Here is a 20,293-nt window from a genome sequence, read left to right on the forward strand (position 1 = left end):
GGGCTTATTTTTAGAGAGTGATATGAATTACAGGCTTAAGTTGTAAACTGAGACCTCTAAATATGCAGAATGCAAATCACACAACATATGAGAAATTAGGCTTGGTAATTTTCTCCCATGTGTTAAGGCTCATGATCTTAATTTCAAAGGGTATAATAATACCACAAAATGAAGCCTAACTGGTGTTATATACGCAAGTCAATATAGGTTCAGAGAAGGCAGTATAATGAAAATTGCTGGGGTCCCAGAAACAAGGGAAATTCCTATTGCTTGCCTTTGCCTCTGTCATATTCAGGTTACATCTTAGCTTGAATTTCTATGTTCAGGACCTTTGTTAGCTCATACAAGACCTTTGTGTGATTTAGAAAAAGGCTCATGTAACCCTTTGGGAAGGGCACCTTTTGCTAAGAAAAAGGTTCACCTTCTTTCAGGAAGATGCAGGCTTAGTATGTGGGCTGGATTTCTGCCGCCACTTGTCCTCTTGGCTGGGGGGCCTTTGTGTAGTATACAGAGTGACCGATAGTGCCTAATGGCCCTACTGAAGTCTCTGTAACTGCAGATCTAATCTTAATTACTTCTTGCTTGACTTTGGGGTAATCCAGTTACTTCTTTCTTTTACAAAAAGGTAGAAAATGGGCTGAGCCCGTGGCGCACTCAGTAGCGTGCTGCGCTAGCAGCGCGGCGATGCTCCCGCCGCGGGTTCGGATCCTATATAAGAATGACCGGTGCACTCCCTGGCTGAGCGCCGGTCACGAGGAAAAAAAAAAAAAAAAAGGTAGAAAATGTTATTATTCATCTAAAATGTGAGTGGCTTCTTTCCCTTTTCTTCTGTCAATCAGTTTGCATTTGCCAGTTAGGAATCACAGTTGTTATGTTGGCCAATCATGGCATATAAAAATTCTGATAAATAGGGTAAGCCAGAGACAACTGTTGTGGAAATATCCTTTTGGGTATTATCATAGTGTCAGGCTGTTTTTGTACATGTATTATCATTTCACATAGGTGTGAAATTGCGTAAGGCATAAACACATCAAGAACTGATCAGTTCTCTTTTCTTTTGTTACAGTGGATGTCATTGTTAGTCTTTTCACTATTGAGGCATATTGAGAGAAAAATCAGGAAAATACCATAACTCTCTTAGTTTTTTTACTTTCCAAAATTATGTTGTTTCTGATTTTTGTATTCAACTTTGTTCTTTCTCTCAAAATAAACCTACAGCATTTTAAAATAAATCAGAAAAAAAGAATTATGCACAGTATGGAAGGGCATATATAGTCATAGAAAATACACAGAGGGGATGGTGTTAATGGTAGAGGGGTAAGCATAGCCGCCTTCCACAATACACAAAGAGCAGCAGTACTTTTCTAGACTCTTGATTATTTAAACAAATCTTAGCAGACACTGTTTGGAAAATAGCTTTTCTTGTCAACAGCAGAAGCTTTTCCATTTTTAAAAAAACCATAGAAAGGACAAGATTCCAAATCATATTTAAACTGCTAAAAATCATCTGGAGAATAGCTGCTGACATAGAAGTCAGATGACATTGAGACATTTGGCAGGCTTCCTCTTGCTGGTGTTGTAAAATCTGTAGTGGACAGCCTGGATTTTAAAATAAGAGTGGCATCTTCGGAATCTCCCCTAGAATATGCTGTGGTTAAAATAAACCCGATGCCTTCTAAGTGACAGAAAATAGAATGTGCCTAGGGATGGCAGAGGTGAGATGCAGAAAACCCACTTGGATTGGTCTAAGGAAATAGATCCAGTCCTGAAGGTCCAAGTTCCAGTGTCTTCTAGTTTTCTTTTCTTTTTTTTTTTTTAACTTTTAAAGCAAATTCTGCTTTGGAAAAAACTTAAGTAATATGTGAGTTAGGAGGAAGGCTTGAATACAGTCAGATTTTTGGCCTAAAATATATGACAGTTTAGATAAAGGTAAACATTATAGTTTGAATGTTCTTCCAAAGAAGAACATTGTTTATTTCTATGCATGAATGTTTTAAAAATTCTGGGTGATTGAAACAGGTAAAAAATATTTTTAAAATTTTAGATATACTTATTTTAAAAGGTTATTTTTTAAAAAAAGCTACTTCAGTGGGCCAGTATGGTAATTTATGGGGCATTTTTTGTATATAACCACCCGGTTTGTGGAAAGCTTTCTTTTAAGCACTTCTAAAGTTAACTATCATTCAGTAAGGGGCATAAGCTGCGTATTTCAGGTTTATAAGACAGTATCATAAGTTTAATTAATTTAAAGCTAGGTATTAGAAACATAAGAAACTTAACAAGGCTCTGAGAATAAATTAAAGACATATTACAGGCAAAAATGATCCAGAGGAAATATGAGGGTACTTCAAAAAGTTTGTGAAAGAACAGAATTGAAAGATTAATATGAATCTTTCCATGGACTTTCTGAAGTACCCTCATACACTAGAAATGTTTCATGTCCTGGGAATGGTCACTTTATAATAACAAATAACAAATTTTATTTTATATAAACAAATACTTAAAATGTTTATAATCAAATTTTAGTTTATATTAATAAATACTTAAGTGTTCAGTATTCTCCTGAGAACTGTAGGAACATCAGAAAAAAGATGAGAAAGAAAAGACAAGAAAGTCTATCTATGCAAGTTGCTTCAGTCCAAGTGGACAGATAGGTTATAATCATATATATTCAGGCAATAGTTAAATAAAAATATAGTTTATTAAATGGTACATACTTATCTTTTGAATAATAACATGAATGGCTAACATTTATTGAATGCTTACTTTACATATTATTAACTTACTTAATCCTCACACAACTCTTTACGGCATATTTTATTCCTATTTTACAAATGAAAACACTGAGGAGCAGAGAAGATAAGAAACTTGCCCAAAGTTACACAGCTAGTAAGTGGAAGAGTCAGAATTTGAATCCAAGCCATCTGGCTCCAGAACCCAGGATTTTAACACCTTTGCTGTTCTGCCTTACATAGAAGCAACAAATTAGGTAGTTTTGGGAGGATGCTATAGGGGATACTACTTGAGCTGAGTATTGAAAATAGAATATATGTTCCTGGGTAGCATGGGGCAAGGGAGTAGGAGAGTAGTTTATATGTAGAGAAGATACAGGGGGAACCAGGAGCATGAGTAAAAAATGCATATGGCATTAATAATAATAGCTAAAATTATTTTGCTAAAATTTTTTTGCACTCACTATGTACCAGGTACTGTGCCTCCATAAATCTCTCATTTAATTCTTACAACAACTCTTTGAAATCAGTATTGTTCTCCTCAGTTTACCTAGACAGTAAGTAGCAAATCTAGGATGAGGATCCAAATGCTAGCTTGCTGACTCTAAAAACCAAGCTTTTTAAAAAATTATTATTTTTAAAATTTTCTTTTCTTTTTCTTCCTTTCTTCCTTTTTTTTTCTTCCTTTCTTTCTTTTAAAAGTTTAACATTTGTACATATTTATGCTGTACAGTGTGTTCTTTCAAAACATGCATACACTGTACATTGATTCACTTAGGTTAGATGGCATAGCAAAGCTTTTTACCTGTTGCGTTACTGTATGACAAGCGGAAGTATGGTGAATATACTCTTAGAGCTAGAGCTGATTTTTTTTGTTTTTTGGGTTTTTTTTTTTTTTTTTAGTAATTAACGGAAAATAATATTGGATGGGTAGGATGGTCAGAGATTACAGAAAATTTTGAAAACCAGATGAGGAGCCATTTGATTAGAAAATGGCTTTTCTAGTTAACAGTAAAACATTCATTGTACATAATTAGGTTTTTTCCATCTAACAATTAAGTATGTTAAATGAAATAAAATAGTCTGTGAAAGCACTTAGCAGACTGCCTGGGCACATAGTAGTCACCCAAAAAATGTGAATAGAATCTGGATCTTCTAATGGACTTATAAATTCTTTGTACTATGGGTAAGATAGAAAAGGGATGCTCTGATAGCGCTGTCTAATAGAAATACAATGTGAGCCACAAATATAATTTAAAAATTTCTAATAACCACATTAACAGCTAAAAATAAACAGGTGAAATTAATTTTAATAATGTTTTCTTCTTAAGCCCAGTATGTATTAATGAGATATTTTATATTTTTTGGTACTATGTCTTCAAACTCTGTTATGTACTTTATACTTACAGTACATCTCATTTCATGTGCTTAATAGACACTATGGCTAGCAGCTACTGTACTGGACACCATAGCTCCGTGGTTTTATAGCATGGAATCTGGTGTCAAATGACCAGATTTGAACCCTGTCATTCTATTTCTTAACTGTCTGAGTGAAGACCAGTTACATAACCTCTCTGTGCATTAGCTTCCTGACGTATAAAATGAGAAAAGTAATAGTATCTACCTGAAAGTTATTGTGAGAGTTAAATGAGATAATAAACGTAAAGCATGTAACTTGGTATCTGGTAAGTAGTAAGTGAAAAGAAATGTTTATTTTAATTAATTCCATCACACTGTTATTGTTGTCATTAAGTAGCAACCATCCCTTAGTTTCCGTGTCGTCGTCTTGAAAATATTTGATTATCCCTACCTAAATATTCCCACTTAAAATTCTAAACCAATCACTAAATAGCAAAGAAAGACTGAGCTGGGAGAAAAAAAGTTGTGAGTGGTATATGCTTGACATTATAGACTACTATTACTACTATCGGTATTCGCCTATGGGGTTTAGATAAATTATTTTTAATTTGCTGTAATACTTAACAGACTTATTGGGACTTTTGACTTTTTGAACCTAGCATCATTATAGATGCTTCCTCAATAAAATTCATGTTTAAGATAAGTAATAGCTTCTTTGCCAACATTGAAATACAGAAAGCATTCACTGTCTTACCACCCCCACCCCCACCCCCCATGCTTTGAATCTCAAGATTGCATTCTCAACTGTTTAGGGCCAAGATTTAATGGTCAATATTGTTTTCTTCTATTTAAACCCTTACAGGAAAGTGCACAAAACAAAAAAGTACAGAGATTTATATACTCTTGTGTAACTATAATGTAGATAGAAACGTAAAACATTGCCAACTCCCCAGAAGGTCTCCTTGTACCCCTCCCAATGGTTACTCCTCCCTCTAACCTCCCCCCAAAACTAACCACCATCCCAATGCTCATGCTAATTACTTTCTAGCTTTTCTGTATAGTTTTAACAACTGTGTAGCCCAGATCACTGTAGTTTAGTTTTGCCTGTTTTTGAATTTTGTATGAATGCAATTACACATATAATTCTTCATTCAACATATTGTGAGATTCATACATGTTCTTGCATGTAGCAGCAGGTCATTCATTTTCATGGTTGTATGGTATTTCATTGTATGAATATGCTATAGTTTATGTGTTCTGTGGTAGATGGACAGCTGGATTTTTTTTTTTTTTTTTTGCAGTTTTGGGCTATTATAAACAGTATTGTTATGAACATTTTTATGCATATAAACATGCGTTTCTGTAAAACACACTGAAATAATTGCTTGTTCATAGAGAATGCAATCTTGAACTTTCATAGATAATGCCAAACTTTCCAAAGTGGTTCTACCAATTGATGTTTCCATCATTGGTGGATGAAAGTTTCCATTGCTGTACATCCTTGAGAAACGAAAAATGGCCATTTTTTCCAATTTTAGTCATTCTGGTAGGTGTGTAAAGATATTTCATTGTGGTTTTACCATTTCTTTTTCCTGCTAAGAAACATTTAGGTAGAAGTTTCTGAAAATATTAACTAAGATGAATCCTTTGGTTTTCAATTTTCCATGCTGTCACTGTCTTTCAATACCACAATCAAGTGTTGATGACACTTTTTAGAAAAAGTATTTTAAATTTTAATTGGATGCATGAAAGCAATTAATTTGGGATATTGCCCAAGATTCTTTCTCTATACTTTTTATTGGCTTACAGATGTATTATTTCTCTTTATTAAGCTGCTATGCCAGGAATCATAACCATTCCTGAAATAAGAGGTTTGGTCTGTGGTTTGTGGAGTTGGATTTAATGAGTAACTCTTTCTAATTCCTCTGGAATTGAGCTGTTTTTCTTTGTTACTTTTTTTTTTTTTTTAAATGAAGTAGTGCCATGGTAACTGATCTGATTAACAATGAATGGCTGGTTACTGTTGACTGAAGTAAAACAGACTTTTAACAGCTCATGGGTAATGTCTGAAAGGTAAAGTGACACAAGATAAATGTCTGTGTTTCACTCTGAAAATAGCAAAAGGTATATGGAACCAAAAGTTAATTGACTTGTAAATTTAATCCCGCTTTGAAAATGCTTTGGCATGATGAAAATTGTACTGTGATTTCTTTTTGCACAAGTAATACTAAGAATAGAAAATAATTAAGAAGATAATGCTTTGAAAGTTGTAAATGCTGATTAAATTTTATGGATAAGCTCAAAGTGTGTGTATGCATTTTTAAAAAAAGTCTTATGTACACTGAAAAGAGAATTATGGGATTTTTTCTGCATAATTGAGTGTCCAAAATTACAAGTTTTGTACCTGTTTATAAGTGTTAAAAACAATTATGTTGTGTTATTCTCTAGTTTGATTGAAAAAAATGTAAATTTCTAAAATGTTTTTTAAATAGAATATTTTAACCTGAGATTTTTGTCCCATTAATAGTCATTTAGTGGTAGAAGGATTTTAAGCTGAAAAGTTAAGTACTTTAAAAGGATTGATGTAAACTTCATCTGAAAACAATTATAATTTAAAGTTGGAAGGCAAATAGTTAAAATGTAAAATCTGGTCCCACCAAAAATTAAGAAAAAAATATTTTTCTTTCTACACGTATGGTTATTTTTGATGTTTAATAGGAATGAATCTTGCACCAATTGTGGCTTACTCTTTCTCGTGCTGGGTTTAGAGCTTGGGATATATTTGGTTGCACAACTTTTGAGTTAAAATTAAGTTAACAGTTTAGATTTTTAGAAGACTCTATACTTCCTATGTAGAGTCACAAATTGTGTTTTCTGGTACTTTGGGGTTTTAAACAGGACTTGAAATATTTCTGGAAAAGGTAATGAATTTTATTTTTGGAAAAATGATGGAATAGAAATTTGGATGAATGAGAAAGCCAAGGAGATTTCTGGTTTCTTTTTATAAAAGCTAAATGTCTGACAAATTTTGCAGATTGAGAATCAAAATAAGAAAAATCTGTTTATATTTTATTCTTTGCTCTTTCATACTTGTGACAAATTTTGAAGTATATTGATTGTTTGCTACAATGTAGTTACATATGTAAGCAAGTAAAGTATTTGAAAATTTAATGTTAACAATTGAATTCCTTATAATAATATGTGAAGATGTTCACACCCAAATTCAGAATGCTGTGTGTTGCTAATAGATAGGCTGTCTTAGTATGGCCAGATTAACCATTTCCAAAGTATTTAAACTTTTTCAGCCTTTTAAAATCATTGGGGCAGTTATTTTTGACCCTCAAATAAGCAGAGTAAACATCAGGGACCTAAATCTCATCTTTCTTGGCTATTTAGTTTTTTAAACAGGCCATATAGCCTGAACAACTCATAAATATGTTCTTGAATTGTTTTAATTGATCAGCTTACCTGAGTGATCAGCCCGAGACAACATTTTATGTTAATAATTCAGTTGATTTGCGTGAATTTACCAGTTCTCTCAATTTGGGCAAGACCACTTGCAAATAAATTGCTCTGTTTTAAAGTAGCTTTGGTATATGCTGATTTTACCATAAGCAGTACCTAATCGAACTCTAGTTATTATATATTCAAAAGCCCTTTTAATCTAGAGTTAACTTTAATCCCTTTTTAAATTAAAAATAAATTCTGCTTTATAGCACTTTCTCCTCTGCTTGGCAGAATTAGTTAAACAATGGATACGCTTAGAGAGTCTTGTCAGATTATATCCCATTAATTTATTATTTTCTTTTTAGGTGCTAATAGTCTAAATAAAGACTAGGGGGAAAAAAACTATAAAATGAAATGTGGTGGCAGTGATAAGAATATCAGTTTCTGAACTTTTCACCTTTTACTTTTAAGATAAAGATACAGATATCACCATGAAGGGGAATGTGGATGACTTTGGCCTGCGAGATACCTTGAGTGTCGCATCAACTGATTCGTTTGCTTCAGCAGCAGAGGTAGGACACATATATTCCTAATGAAGATTTCTCTTTCATTTTCAGCTGGACAGTATAGTTTTGCCATTGTGCCGTATCAGTTTGGTCACTATTTTTTTTAGCATCTACCATGTGGTAAATACCTGTATACAAAGATGAATATATACAAAAATGAATATACAAAGATGAAGAGAGCTTATAGTCTCTTTAAGGAGGTGGACATGTAGACACATACTTTTTTTTTTTGGTGGCTGGCTGGTATGTAAACACATTTTAGATGGGCATTTTCATATGCTGTAGATTATGAGTGAGGCATATAAATTAGTGTCTGAATGTAATCTTTCAGCTTATATCAAGAGTCTTAAAAATGTTCAGGTTCTTTAGTTTAGAAATCATACTTCTAGATATTTGTTCCAAAGAAGTAATCAGATTCAAAAATTTATATATAAAAATATTGACTGTGGCATTTTAATAATGATGAAAAACTGAAAAGAGTCTAATTATGGATATACCATAATTTGGAATATTATTGTACCATTAACATGTTTCCAATAATTTTTAATAACATGAGAATGAACATATGTTAAGTGAAATGAGTAACATATAAAGTTTTATGTAGAGGGTATGACTGTAATTTTGTAGAAAGAAACAAAGAAACACATACACAGTATGTGTTTTGAAGTACCTGGGTACTTCAAAAAGTTCATGGAAAAATAGAATTAAAAGATAATACAAATATTTCCATGAACTTTTTTTTAACATGTACTTTTACATGTTTGCGGTGTACAGTATGTTGTTTTAATACATGCATATGCTGAACAAATGATTCACTTAGGGTAAATAGCATAGTCCATGAGCTTTTTAAAGTACCCTCATATGTAGGCAGAGGAAAAAAACCTAGACATAAATACACTAATGTGTAAATAGTAGTGACCACTGGATTATAAATATGTGGGTAATTTGTTTTTTACTGAGATTTGAGTTTCGTACAAAAAAAGACTGTTTGCAAAGAAATTATCTTTTTTTTTTACTTAACACAACTTTAAAAATCGCATATGGCCAATTTTATCTAAGAATATTTGTATCTTTATGGTAGATTTTGGATATTAGATGCTTTTTTTTTTTTTGGTAGCTGGCCAGTATGAGGATCTGCCTTTTTAAAATATAGATAGTATTATGCATCTGTAACTGATGTGTAAATTTATTCTCTCATGTGGAATGCTTTAAGAATCTCAATTCCCTGTACTCTAGACTTTGATCCTGCGTTTTTAAAAGCTTTACTGATCCATAATCTCTTATCTTCTTCTGACTTTCCTGTATGTGCATATTTTAGCTATTACTTAACTGTATCATCTCCCGAATTGTTTATATTCTAAAAAATAGTTTTGTATTTATAAGTTTGCAATAGACTATATCCACTTGTTCTATGTGAAAGTTGTTTCCTCTCCTTTTACTATTTGATACAGACGTGTTTGTTTATCTTTATGTTACATAGACACGTCCTAGATGGTGTGTAAGGAGAAGAATTGTTATTAACTTCGCTTTTTTTTCCTGCTGTGAGGAACAATATACCTAACTGCTCTAAAGTTTCTTTCTAACATGTAACTTTAAAAAATATTTTGCCAGGTGTTCATTATACTCACTTTAAATTTGTTGTTTAATAAGGTCTAATAAATGTTTTAAAATCCTCATGGAAAAGAAAATGCATGAATATACAAGAGAAGGATTCAGTATCCAAGAAACATCCTAGGAGTGCTTCTAGGATATAAACATATGATCTCAGAATATGAATGTTCCAAGATGAATTATTTTATGTAATAAGAAATGTTTGTTAAATTATTTTTAACTGCATTTACTAAGTGCAAAGCACTTAAATTAGGGAAAACCATTTTAATGGAAAAAGTTATTAAGAAATTAAGATCAGAACTCTGATAAGTTAATCAGGTTTTGATCATTTGAAAGCTTTATTCAGAATTACCAGAAAGATTTCTTGACTATTTAGATTAAAACAATTCCTTGCACAGGCTTTTTCTCTAAGCTAGGCCAATCATTTGTGAAAGTGATTAACAAGATTTTCCTATATAAGCTTTGCCAAACATTGGTTTGGAACCACACCTGAAAAAAAATTTTTTATAATGTCTTTATTGAGATATAATTCACATGCCATAAAATTCACCCATTTAAAGTGTACAGTTAGTGGTTTTTAGTATATTGACAGAGTTGTGCAGTCAGCACAACTTTCTAATTCCAGAACATTTTTATTACCCCCCAAATAAACTGCTGCACGTTAGCAGTCACTCCCTATCCCCCACCTCCCAGCCCATGCAACCAATAATCTACATTCTGACTCTATGGATTTGCATTATTTTGGACATTTCATATAAATGGAATCATACGATACGTGATATTTTGTGTTTGGCTTCTTTCACCTAGCATGTTTTTCTTTCAAGTTCTAAAAAGTCTTAAATGTTAGGATACCATCACATTGTACTCCCAACCCTTCCATCTGTTAAAGAGATTGTCATTTAATAGGTAGAAACTAATATTGCAGAGTAAGCAATTTTGTATCAGTAGATCCAGTTTTTCTTAGAATTACCACTCTGCAACATGCGTATGCATTTAATATATAAATTGTAGGCTTCTCTTTAAAAATAAAATTTTATTTTTTTAATTCAGATACATTTACTCATACTCTAAATGGAAAGCTCCACCTCCCTGACCTGATGGAATTTGTTTACAGCAATCCAAAAATACACTAATAATATTATACAGAGTTACAAAGATAAATATTTAGGATAATCATAATCTGGAAAGGGAGGGCTATATCAGTCATTTAAATTTTTTCTTCTGTGAAACTATGAAGGCTTGACTGGAGCTAGAAGATTTGCTCCCAAGATAACTCACTCACGTGAGTGGCAAGTTGGTGCTTTCTATTGGCAGAAGACCTGAGTTTCTCACCACCTCAGGTTTTCTATAGGACTATTTGAGTATCTTTACAACATGGCACCTGGCTTCCCCCAGGAGAGGGCAAGGTGGAAGTGATGACTGTTATGACTTATCCTCAGAAATCACGTTCTCGTTTCCCCGATATGCTATTGGTTACACAGGTTAGCCATGTTTAGTGTGAGAATGGGTATGAGTAACCAGGATGAAAGAATCACTGAAGACCAGTTGCGAGGGTGGCAATCATAGGTTTATTCCCTTTTTTACTTCTTTTCTATTAGCGAGATAGGGGATACAGATAGTTAACAGTTTGCTTTCTTTAACTGTAAATTCTATTTATAATTTTAGGTGATTGATTTGAAAGGAAAATGTCAACATGAGAAAACATGGTCCATTTTAAAATGGAATTTAACCTATTTCATGACCCTGCTTATAGTAGTTTTGGGACTTGACATTTCCTTCATGGTTGTTCAGAGACCCTGGTCCTAAATTAATAGATTACGGCTTTTAAAAATACTACTTCACATTCAGCAAAGGAAAATAAGGCCCAGTTTCTCTTGTACCTTATGGAGGGCAACAGAAGTAATGTGGGATGTTTGAAATCTTCAGCTCCCAAAACATTGTTTTTCCTGGTTGCTTCATCTGTTGGATTTATCTATTTTGTCTGTTTTTGTTGTTGCTGTTGTTATTGACTTGATTGATTTCTTCCATGGTCATTTTATGGTACTTGCGAATATGGGAAATATTCATATAATTATAATATTCATATAATAATAATATTCATATAATACGGCCAGATGATGCTTTCATGTAAACAAATATACTATTACTTTTCTTTTTGAAAATATTAAAATGAGTTTTTGAAATGTGTTTCTCTGAGGGAAGAATAACTTAGAAATATAGACATTTTGTTTTAGCCAGCAAAAAAAGGACCTTTTTTTATGGTAAATTGCATATTTCCATAGCTAGGATTAAACTGTATTATTGACTTCTGCTTCTGAAGTAACATCTCAGCTCTAGTTAAATGTTAATCCTTTCTGAAACCTTTAAAAAAGTTTTTGGGAAGTTTATCAAAAAATTTGTTCTGTAAGATGTATTCTAAAATGAGAATTTAAACCAATATTTTAATGAGTTGCTTTTTGCTTTAAAATTTTTAAGATTAATGATTTGAATAAATGTTTCTGAGATGTCATTGTCTCTTAAGTATAGTTGATGATAGTGTTAGTTTATCATAGTTAAATATGATATATTTTCACAGCTGCAAGCCTATTTTAGGAGGCTTATATAAACGATCACTTCAGCCAATCCAACAAATAAGCAAGGTAGACCAACAAATCAAAACTTGACTCTGGAATCTCTCGTTTTTGTATTTGTTCACTTCTTATTAGAATAAATTATTCTACATAGAGACTTTAATTGGAGCCCCGGTTTCCTTCTTAGGATTTTTCTCTATTAGTAAGAGTACGTGGATCCTATTTGTTTTGACAGTGGTACAAAATTTTAAAACTATTTATTTATAAAGAATTTTCATTCTAAGTTACTTTTTAAAACCTGTTAGGTTTTTTCTTTAACCTCAAAAGACTTTGTCTTTAGGGCCGAGCCCGTGGCGCACTTGGTAGAGTGCTGCGCTGGGAGCGCAGCAACGCTCCCGCCGCGGGTTCGGATCCTATATAGGACTGACCAGTGCACTCACTGGCTGAGTGCCGGTCACGAAAAAACGACCAAAAAAAAAAAAAAAAAAAAAAGACTTTGTCTTTAGCATAACCTATGTTCCTTAAAATATGAGTGGAAATGTTACTTAAAGCAGAGACTATAGGAGTATAATGTCAGACATTGTCATCTCCATATACCTTTTAAAAAAAAATTTTTTTTTTTTTTTGTCTTTTTCGTGACTGGCACTCAGCCAGTGAGCGCACTGGCCATTCCTATACAGGATCCGAACCCACGGCGGGAGTGTCACTGCACTCCCAGCTCTGCACTCTCCCCAGTACGCCATGGGCTCGGCCCTTAAAAATTTTTTTTGCCTCTGGTTTAATAGACATATTTATACTATCTTAAATATTGCTGATGCTGAAACTTCTTATCCCTTAGCTCTTTGCATAAGGCTGTATAGTTCGGTGCTTAAGAGTATAAGCTGTGGAATAATATGCCAGGTTTTAAACTTTACCATTTAGTTGTGGGACTTGGGGCAAGTTCCTGCATCTAAATCTCTGTTTCTTCATCTGTAAAACATATATAACAATAGTACCTACTTTATGAGTTGTTTTAAGGATTAAATGAGATAATCAAGTTAAAGCATTTAGCACAATCCCAGCCGCATGTAAAGTGCCAAAACTGAAGCCTGGAGAAGTACTTCTGGAATAGTGGAGTAAAGCTATCCAAAAATCTTCACAAAAGTAACAAGAACACTGGCAAAAATTGTCAAAATCAAAATTTTCAGAACTCTGCAAATTGATGAAAGACTTGAAAAAATTCAGAGAACATTTATTCAAGAAAAATGGCTGAATCTCCATAAGAGCACTGAGTTTCATGGATTTTTAATTCACTCTATTCCTATCTCCCCTCTGCCCTGTAGTCTTGAAAAATCAGCAGTCTTGCAGCTATGGTAGCTGTGAAAACCAGCAGCGTGGCAGCCACTGGAAGGAATTTAATGGCCTTGGTGCTTCCCATAAACCCCATTCCTAGAGAATTGTCACTGTTTGGCCTGTATGGCAGCTCCCTGCAAAATTTGATTCTCAGGACTTGTCTTTATATCACCTGACTTAGAGCTCACTCTGTGCACAAAGTCCTGTTCCTGGTGCCTTTATAGAAAACAGTCAGTGACGGTTGTTTACCATTGTAGCTGTCTGGGTGGCCATGCTAGTTGGGGCTAAAAAGAGGCTGACCAAAAAACTTAGAAGGAAAATCTGGGCAATGAAATGTTCAAAGGAGGCTTTGAAAAGCTCCAGCATATTCCTGGGATCTAGAAGGCCACATGAAGTACAGGGCTGTGCACATGCCCAGGAAAGACCTTAGAAGTCCCTTGTCTTTCACCTCTGGCTGACCTTGATGTTCTATGCAAGCAGGAAGTAAAAAATAAAGCAGATAAAGGAAAAGAAATAGATTAATTTAACTTTATTAAGACTAAAAACATTTGTGCTTCAAAGGATAACAGCAAGAAATTGAAAAGATAATAGAATGGGAGAAAATATTTGTAAACTATATATCTGATTAAAAGCATGTATTTAGAATATGTAAAGAACTCTTACAACTCAACAGTAAATGGACAAATAACCCTATTTTAAAATGGGCAAAGGATTTTAATAGATATTTTTCCAAAGAAGATATATAAATGACCAGCCAATAAGCAAACGAATGTTTAACATCATTAGTCATTTGGAGATGCAAATCACTTCACATCCCCTAGGGTGGCTATAATCAAAAAGATGGACAGTAATAGTTCTTATCAAGGATAAGAAAAAATTTGAATCCTCATGCATTGGTGATGGTAATGGACAATGGGCAGCCACTTTGCAAAACAGTTTGGCAGTTCCTCAAAAGTAAAACATAGAGTTACCATCATATACCTTCCTTTTTTAGGTATATTACCAGATAAAAACACTTATTTACACAAAAACTTGTACACAAATGTTCATAGCAGCCTTATTCACGATAGCCAAAAAGTGGAAACACCACACATGTCCATCAGTTGTGAGGAATAGGTAAATAAAATGTTGTATATCCATACAGTAAAATTTTATTCAGCCGTAAGAAAGAGTGAAGATACATGCTACGTCATGGATGAACCTTGAAAACATCATGCTAAATGATAGAGGCCAAATACAAAAGACTACATATTGCTTGATTCCATTTATATGAAATTTCAAGGGTAGGAAACTCCATAGATACTGAAAGTAGACTGAAAGGGACGAAGGAGAAAGGGGAATTGGGAGTGACTACTAATGGGTAGGGGGTTTCTTGTTGGGGTGAAAAAAATGTTCTGGTTTCACAACCCTGTGAATATGCTAAAAACTACTGAATTGTACTCATATACTTTAAAAGGGTATATTTTATGATATGTGAATTATATCTCAATAAAACTGTTATTAAAAAAACCCCAGAAGACAGCACAGAATACCATAAATGGATCACTTGGTATTGAAAAGTAAAATCTCTCCAGAGCTTTTTAAACTTAGCTGGCTATTCTATAGTGTTTGCAGTTGTTTTTTAATGAATTTTCAGAAGACTGGAAATCTATTTTTAGAGTTGTTATGCTAGCCACAAGCACATGACTTACACAAAGGTTAATCAAAGCTGTATATAATACCAAGTTCAATCCCTGTACTGGCCAGCCACCAAAAAACAAAAACAAACAAATAAATGAAAACTACATGTAAAAAAAATTCTTTAGTGTAGCCAAATTGAACTTATCTCATTGTTTTTATAGAAAGTCTAGCTTCGTTTACAATCATGAGTTATAATACTTTTAAATACTCTTTGGATGGTAAAATCTTTTTTTTAAATGCTTTCTCTTTAGTTATTCTTATTGGTGAATTGTAAGATACTGCTTTTCTGTGCATCCTATGGATTTAAATAATTGGATTCAAAATGAACTAAGCCTATTACAAAGTTTTACTCTTTTTAACAACAGAATTTTGAAATTTAATGAATTCAGATCTTATTACCTGTAAAGTGTTATTGAATGATCTTTATGGGTTAGTCAAATTTAGTATATTTTGATGTTAGTGAAATCCTACTTTCTTTTATAGTTTTTCCTCTTATGTCAGTGTAGTCTGTTTTAACCCACTGTATTCTTAGCTTGCAGAACACAGAGAAGTACGGCATGCCTACAGCCTGGAGTCTCTTTGCCACTGTCCTTTTTATGAAGAAGCCATGCATTTAGTTGAAGAAGGAAAAATTTACTCAAGAGTACTAAGGTACCATTTCAGTTTTGCTTATGTTGATGAAAAATATTAAGGTGTTGTTGCATGTTTGTGTGATATTTTTTATTAGATATGTTCATGAGAATTAGGAAAAATATGTTTTTAGGTCCAAGTAAAAAAAATTTGTTTTTACGTGTTCTGTAGTATTGAGGAGACATGTGTTTTATATTAAGGTCCTGAGGTTAAGCCTTGTTTGAGTCCAGATTTGTAGTAGGCTTGATCTTGAATGTAGTTTAACAATTGTCTTCCCTGTTTATTACATAGAACTGAAATGTTGGAGTGCCTAGGAGACAGTGATTTTCTTGCCAAACTTCACTGTGTTCGACAGGCTTTTCAGGTATTTTTTTTTAACATTAAGTGACTTCCTTCATCCGGCTCCTCACCACCCTCATGCTATAGAGTCCAGTGCATGTAAATAGGACAGCTCCTTGCTCTTTATTATCCCTATCCCTCATGGCAAATATGAAGTCTACTAAGTTTGCTTTTTCCCCTGCTGTTGCCCTTCATTTGCCTCCATTTGTTATTGTCCTCTCCCATGCCTTACTGGGTCCATCACACTGTCAAAACAGGATATTTTTTGGTGCTGTGGGTGTGTAAAAATGGCTACTTAAAATAAAAACCCTCTTTCTTACTATCAATTAGTGTGTATTCTGGGTTTTTAAAAAAATTTGAGTCAATTATGAATCATTCATTTTCTGAAAAAAGATAAAGTCATGTAATAACAAAATATCTTTGTTTTCTTATGTCTTGGGGCTATATAAAATTTATTTTAGACTCTCTAATATTTAAACAGAATTTAAATTCAAATTTATGTCCCTTTAATCTTTTCTTGATTATAGGTTTCAAGAGGTCTTTTTATTTTAGTAAATTAGGACTTTCTCTGTGGTCTGTCTGTTGAAATATCACCACATGCAATGCATTAACTGTATTAGGATTATTTATGCATAGATGTGCTATACTATTGGATGTCCATTCGAATTCATTATTGATCTCTTTTTCTTTGTTTTGGAATGGATATTTTTTCAGGTAATTCTTTCAGAAACAGCCAACAGGATATTCCTTGCTGAGAGTGGAAGGAAAATTTTATCGGCTTTAATTCTGAAAGCACGAAAGGTAAAGTTTTGTTGACAAGTTTTTGTTTCTGTTGAACTGAAGATTAAAATACATTAAATTTTTAATAGAAGAAAATGTTTTTGTAGATAATTGCAAAGGTTCACATATTAAAAGTAACCCAAGGAGCATCGATTTCTACTTGGGTTGAGTTTTCTTTTTTCCTTTTTTAAGTTTTAAATTGATAGATAACTTTGTACATTCTTATTTTGTACAACATGATGTTTTGGTGTACATATACATTATGGAATGGTAAAATCCAGCTCAATAGGGTTGAGTTATTTTCTGTGTATAAAGTCCACACCATTTTGTCCAAGTTGTTTCTCATAAATTATTGCCAATTTTCTACAAAGTCTATGGATGTCATGGTGGGAATCATCATTATTAGATCTGCTACTATAACCACCACTATTCTTATTACTAATACCACCTATCTTACCTCCTTCAATCCTGTTCAGGAAGAGGCTTATAGGAAATAGTGTAGATATCAGAAATCTGGAATACAAATTCAGCTGCCTCTTACTGTAACTCATCTTCATGGGACTGAATGAAGCAGAAGCAATGACAGGAATTTCATTCAGACTGTAAGGAACCACTTCATGCAAGGTTTATCCAGTTGATGAGAAAACATCAGTAGCACACAGGCCACCTTTGAGCCATTTGCACATCTGGTTTTCAAACCCAATCCCTTTGAACCTCAATTCCCTCATTTGTATAATAGAATTATATTTATGTTACCCTATTTCAGAGGGCTGTTTTGATGATTAAATAAATGATAAATGGAAAGCAAATTAAAAATAAAGTACTAAGTAAATGTAAGGTGATATTAACTACTTATAATTTTCATTGTGAATCTTATGTTGCTCTCTTGGTCTTCCCATGGTAGATAAACCCTTCTTCCAAAAGGAACAGAACTGCATCAAAAGAATCACATAGTATCTACTATAACCAAGTTTTCATCTTAAGGACTGACCTAACTAAATAGGCAGACATATTTGAGTAGCAAACAGTTTGCTTATGACATTTTACTAACATTCTTAGTCTTGGCATCTGAAAAATATTAGAACAACAAAATAGTAAACCAAATAAACTTGGCATATCTTGAAAATGTATTTTAATTCAGTTACCTAATAGAATTAAGATCTAACAGACTTACTTGAAGAGTAACTTATTTACCTGGTAGGCTTGAGCCTTGTTATAAAGTTGAGTTTAGGATTAAAATGGATTTTCTTCTGCAGAATCCAAAGAAGTTTGAAGATGTTTTTGATGAAATGATCTATTTTTTAGAGCAGACTGATCACTGGGATAGTACTGAAATGGAACTTGCTGCTAGAGGGGTAAGTTCAAATTTTTTATCATATTTATTCCCCTTAGTTATTTGCACATAATATTTACATGAGTTGAGGCCACTGTTTCCTTATCCTTGTTAAATGGCAGTAAAACCAATTGTGTGGTGGTGAGGCAACATCATTCTTCTGATAGAGTCATGAACAATAGCAGCCATAGTCTTTATACATTGGGGAAATAGTCATAAATAATGTTTTTTAAAAAGCTTTCCTTTCCATTGTTGGCTTCTTCCCTACCTCCCTCCTTTTCTTTCCTTCCTTCCTTCCATCCATCCAAAAGGCAGGCCCTAGCAGGCGGTAGTGGTGGCCTATGTAAGGATGGTTTCAGATGGGACAACAGGGGCAGCTCAGTGGGCGGACTGGCTGCATACTTAGGATTGAACAAATAAATATACTGAGAAAAATCAGAGCCAAATTCTCACTATTAGAGAAGGGAGGTATAAAAAACTAGGATTGAAATTGGAGTTGTCAGCATGAATCCATAGTTTATAATATACATATGAGGGTGCTTCAAAAAGTTTGTTTAAAAATAGAATGAAAGGATAATATGAATTTTCTCACAAGCTTTTTGAAGTATCCTCATATATATAGATATAACAATAGATATAGATACAAAGGTTTGCATGTACATAAACTTACATACACTTCCTAGCTCTGTTCACTGAAAGGGTCTGGGAGCAGCAACAACTCAAAAGAAATTGTTCTCAGCACACAGATCTTGGCTTCTAATTACCACTCTCCACTAAATAAGTAGGACTCCTTGGAAGAATGGCTTATTTCATCACTGGGGTGGGAAAAGTATATGAGCCTGGAGCTTCTTGTCATAATGGAGGCTTACAGAATGAATTTTTTTTTTTTTTTTTTTTTTTTTTTTCTTTTTTTGTCGTTTTTTCGTGACCGGCACTCAGCCAGTGAGTGCACCAGTCAGTCCTATATAGGATCCGAACCCGCGGCGGGAGCGTCGCCGCGCTGCCAGCGCAGCACTCTACCAACTGCGCCACGGGCTCGGCCCTACAGAATGAATTTATAAGGAGCTAAAAGGCATTGCAGGCAGAGAAAACAGTAGGTAAAAATACATGGAGGCATAATCTTTCCTCTACAGTTCTTTCACTCAGTGAATAGAATCAGCATCCATTCAGTTTCATGGGCCAGAAACCTGGAACTCATCCTTCATCCCTCCCTCGTCCTCATCCACTTTATCATATTCATCTCTAATTTTTGTCAGTTTTAACCCCTAAATATTTTTCAGTTTCTTCAACTTCTCTCTGTTCCTGCCATCCCCATCTTGGCCTAAGTACCTATTGTCTTTTCCCTGGACTACCTCAGCAGTCTTTGTACTCCTTGATTCCCTGCTCACTCCTCCTCTCCCCGCAGTCACTCTTTCCTTTCTTAATTCCACTCTCCACACTGCTGACAAAATGATCTTTAAAATATGTAAATCATCTCCCTTTCATCATCACCAGCCCATTCCCCCACACCAAAATACTGTGAAAACAAAATCAAAAATCCTTAACATGGGCCATAAATCCATACAGGATCTGGCCCTTCCTTCTTGTCTACCCACTCTCCCCTGTGCTTTCTAACATAGAGAGCTACAGAACTCTTTCAATTATTTCTTTCAGTTCAACACCACTATGTTCCTTCTTACCTTAAAGCCTCTGACAAGTATTGCCTGTACCTGGGATTCTTCACTCCCTGATGGAAGCCCTCTCTGATGTCCAGCTTAAGATCAGAATCTCTGTCATAAGCTCTCAGAGCTCCATGTACTTTTTCCTTTACTGTGCTTATCACAGTTTGTAATTGGATATTTGTGGGATTATTTTGTTGTTGTCTATTTTCCCAGCTAGACTCTAGGCATCTAGTTTGTTTACTGTAGAATCTCA

At 33.8% G+C, this 20,293-nt stretch overlaps 1 protein-coding gene across 1 annotated transcript in view; it reads left to right on the top strand.

The window, feature by feature from the left end:
- The window catches only part of MIGA1 (mitoguardin 1), a 76,479-nt gene that overhangs the window by 48,654 nt on the left and 7,532 nt on the right, over window positions 1-20,293 (top strand). The window contains exons 8-12 of the mRNA XM_063104947.1: window positions 8,010-8,110; window positions 15,830-15,948; window positions 16,219-16,291; window positions 16,981-17,067; window positions 18,303-18,401. Of these exons, the coding sequence (XP_062961017.1) occupies window positions 8,010-8,110; window positions 15,830-15,948; window positions 16,219-16,291; window positions 16,981-17,067; window positions 18,303-18,401 (479 nt within the window). The remainder of the gene's footprint in view (window positions 1-8,009; window positions 8,111-15,829; window positions 15,949-16,218; window positions 16,292-16,980; window positions 17,068-18,302; window positions 18,402-20,293) is intronic.

The sequence above is a fragment of the Cynocephalus volans genome, chromosome 8, assembly GCF_027409185.1.
Source record: "Cynocephalus volans isolate mCynVol1 chromosome 8, mCynVol1.pri, whole genome shotgun sequence".
Lineage (NCBI taxonomy): Eukaryota > Metazoa > Chordata > Mammalia > Dermoptera > Cynocephalidae > Cynocephalus > Cynocephalus volans.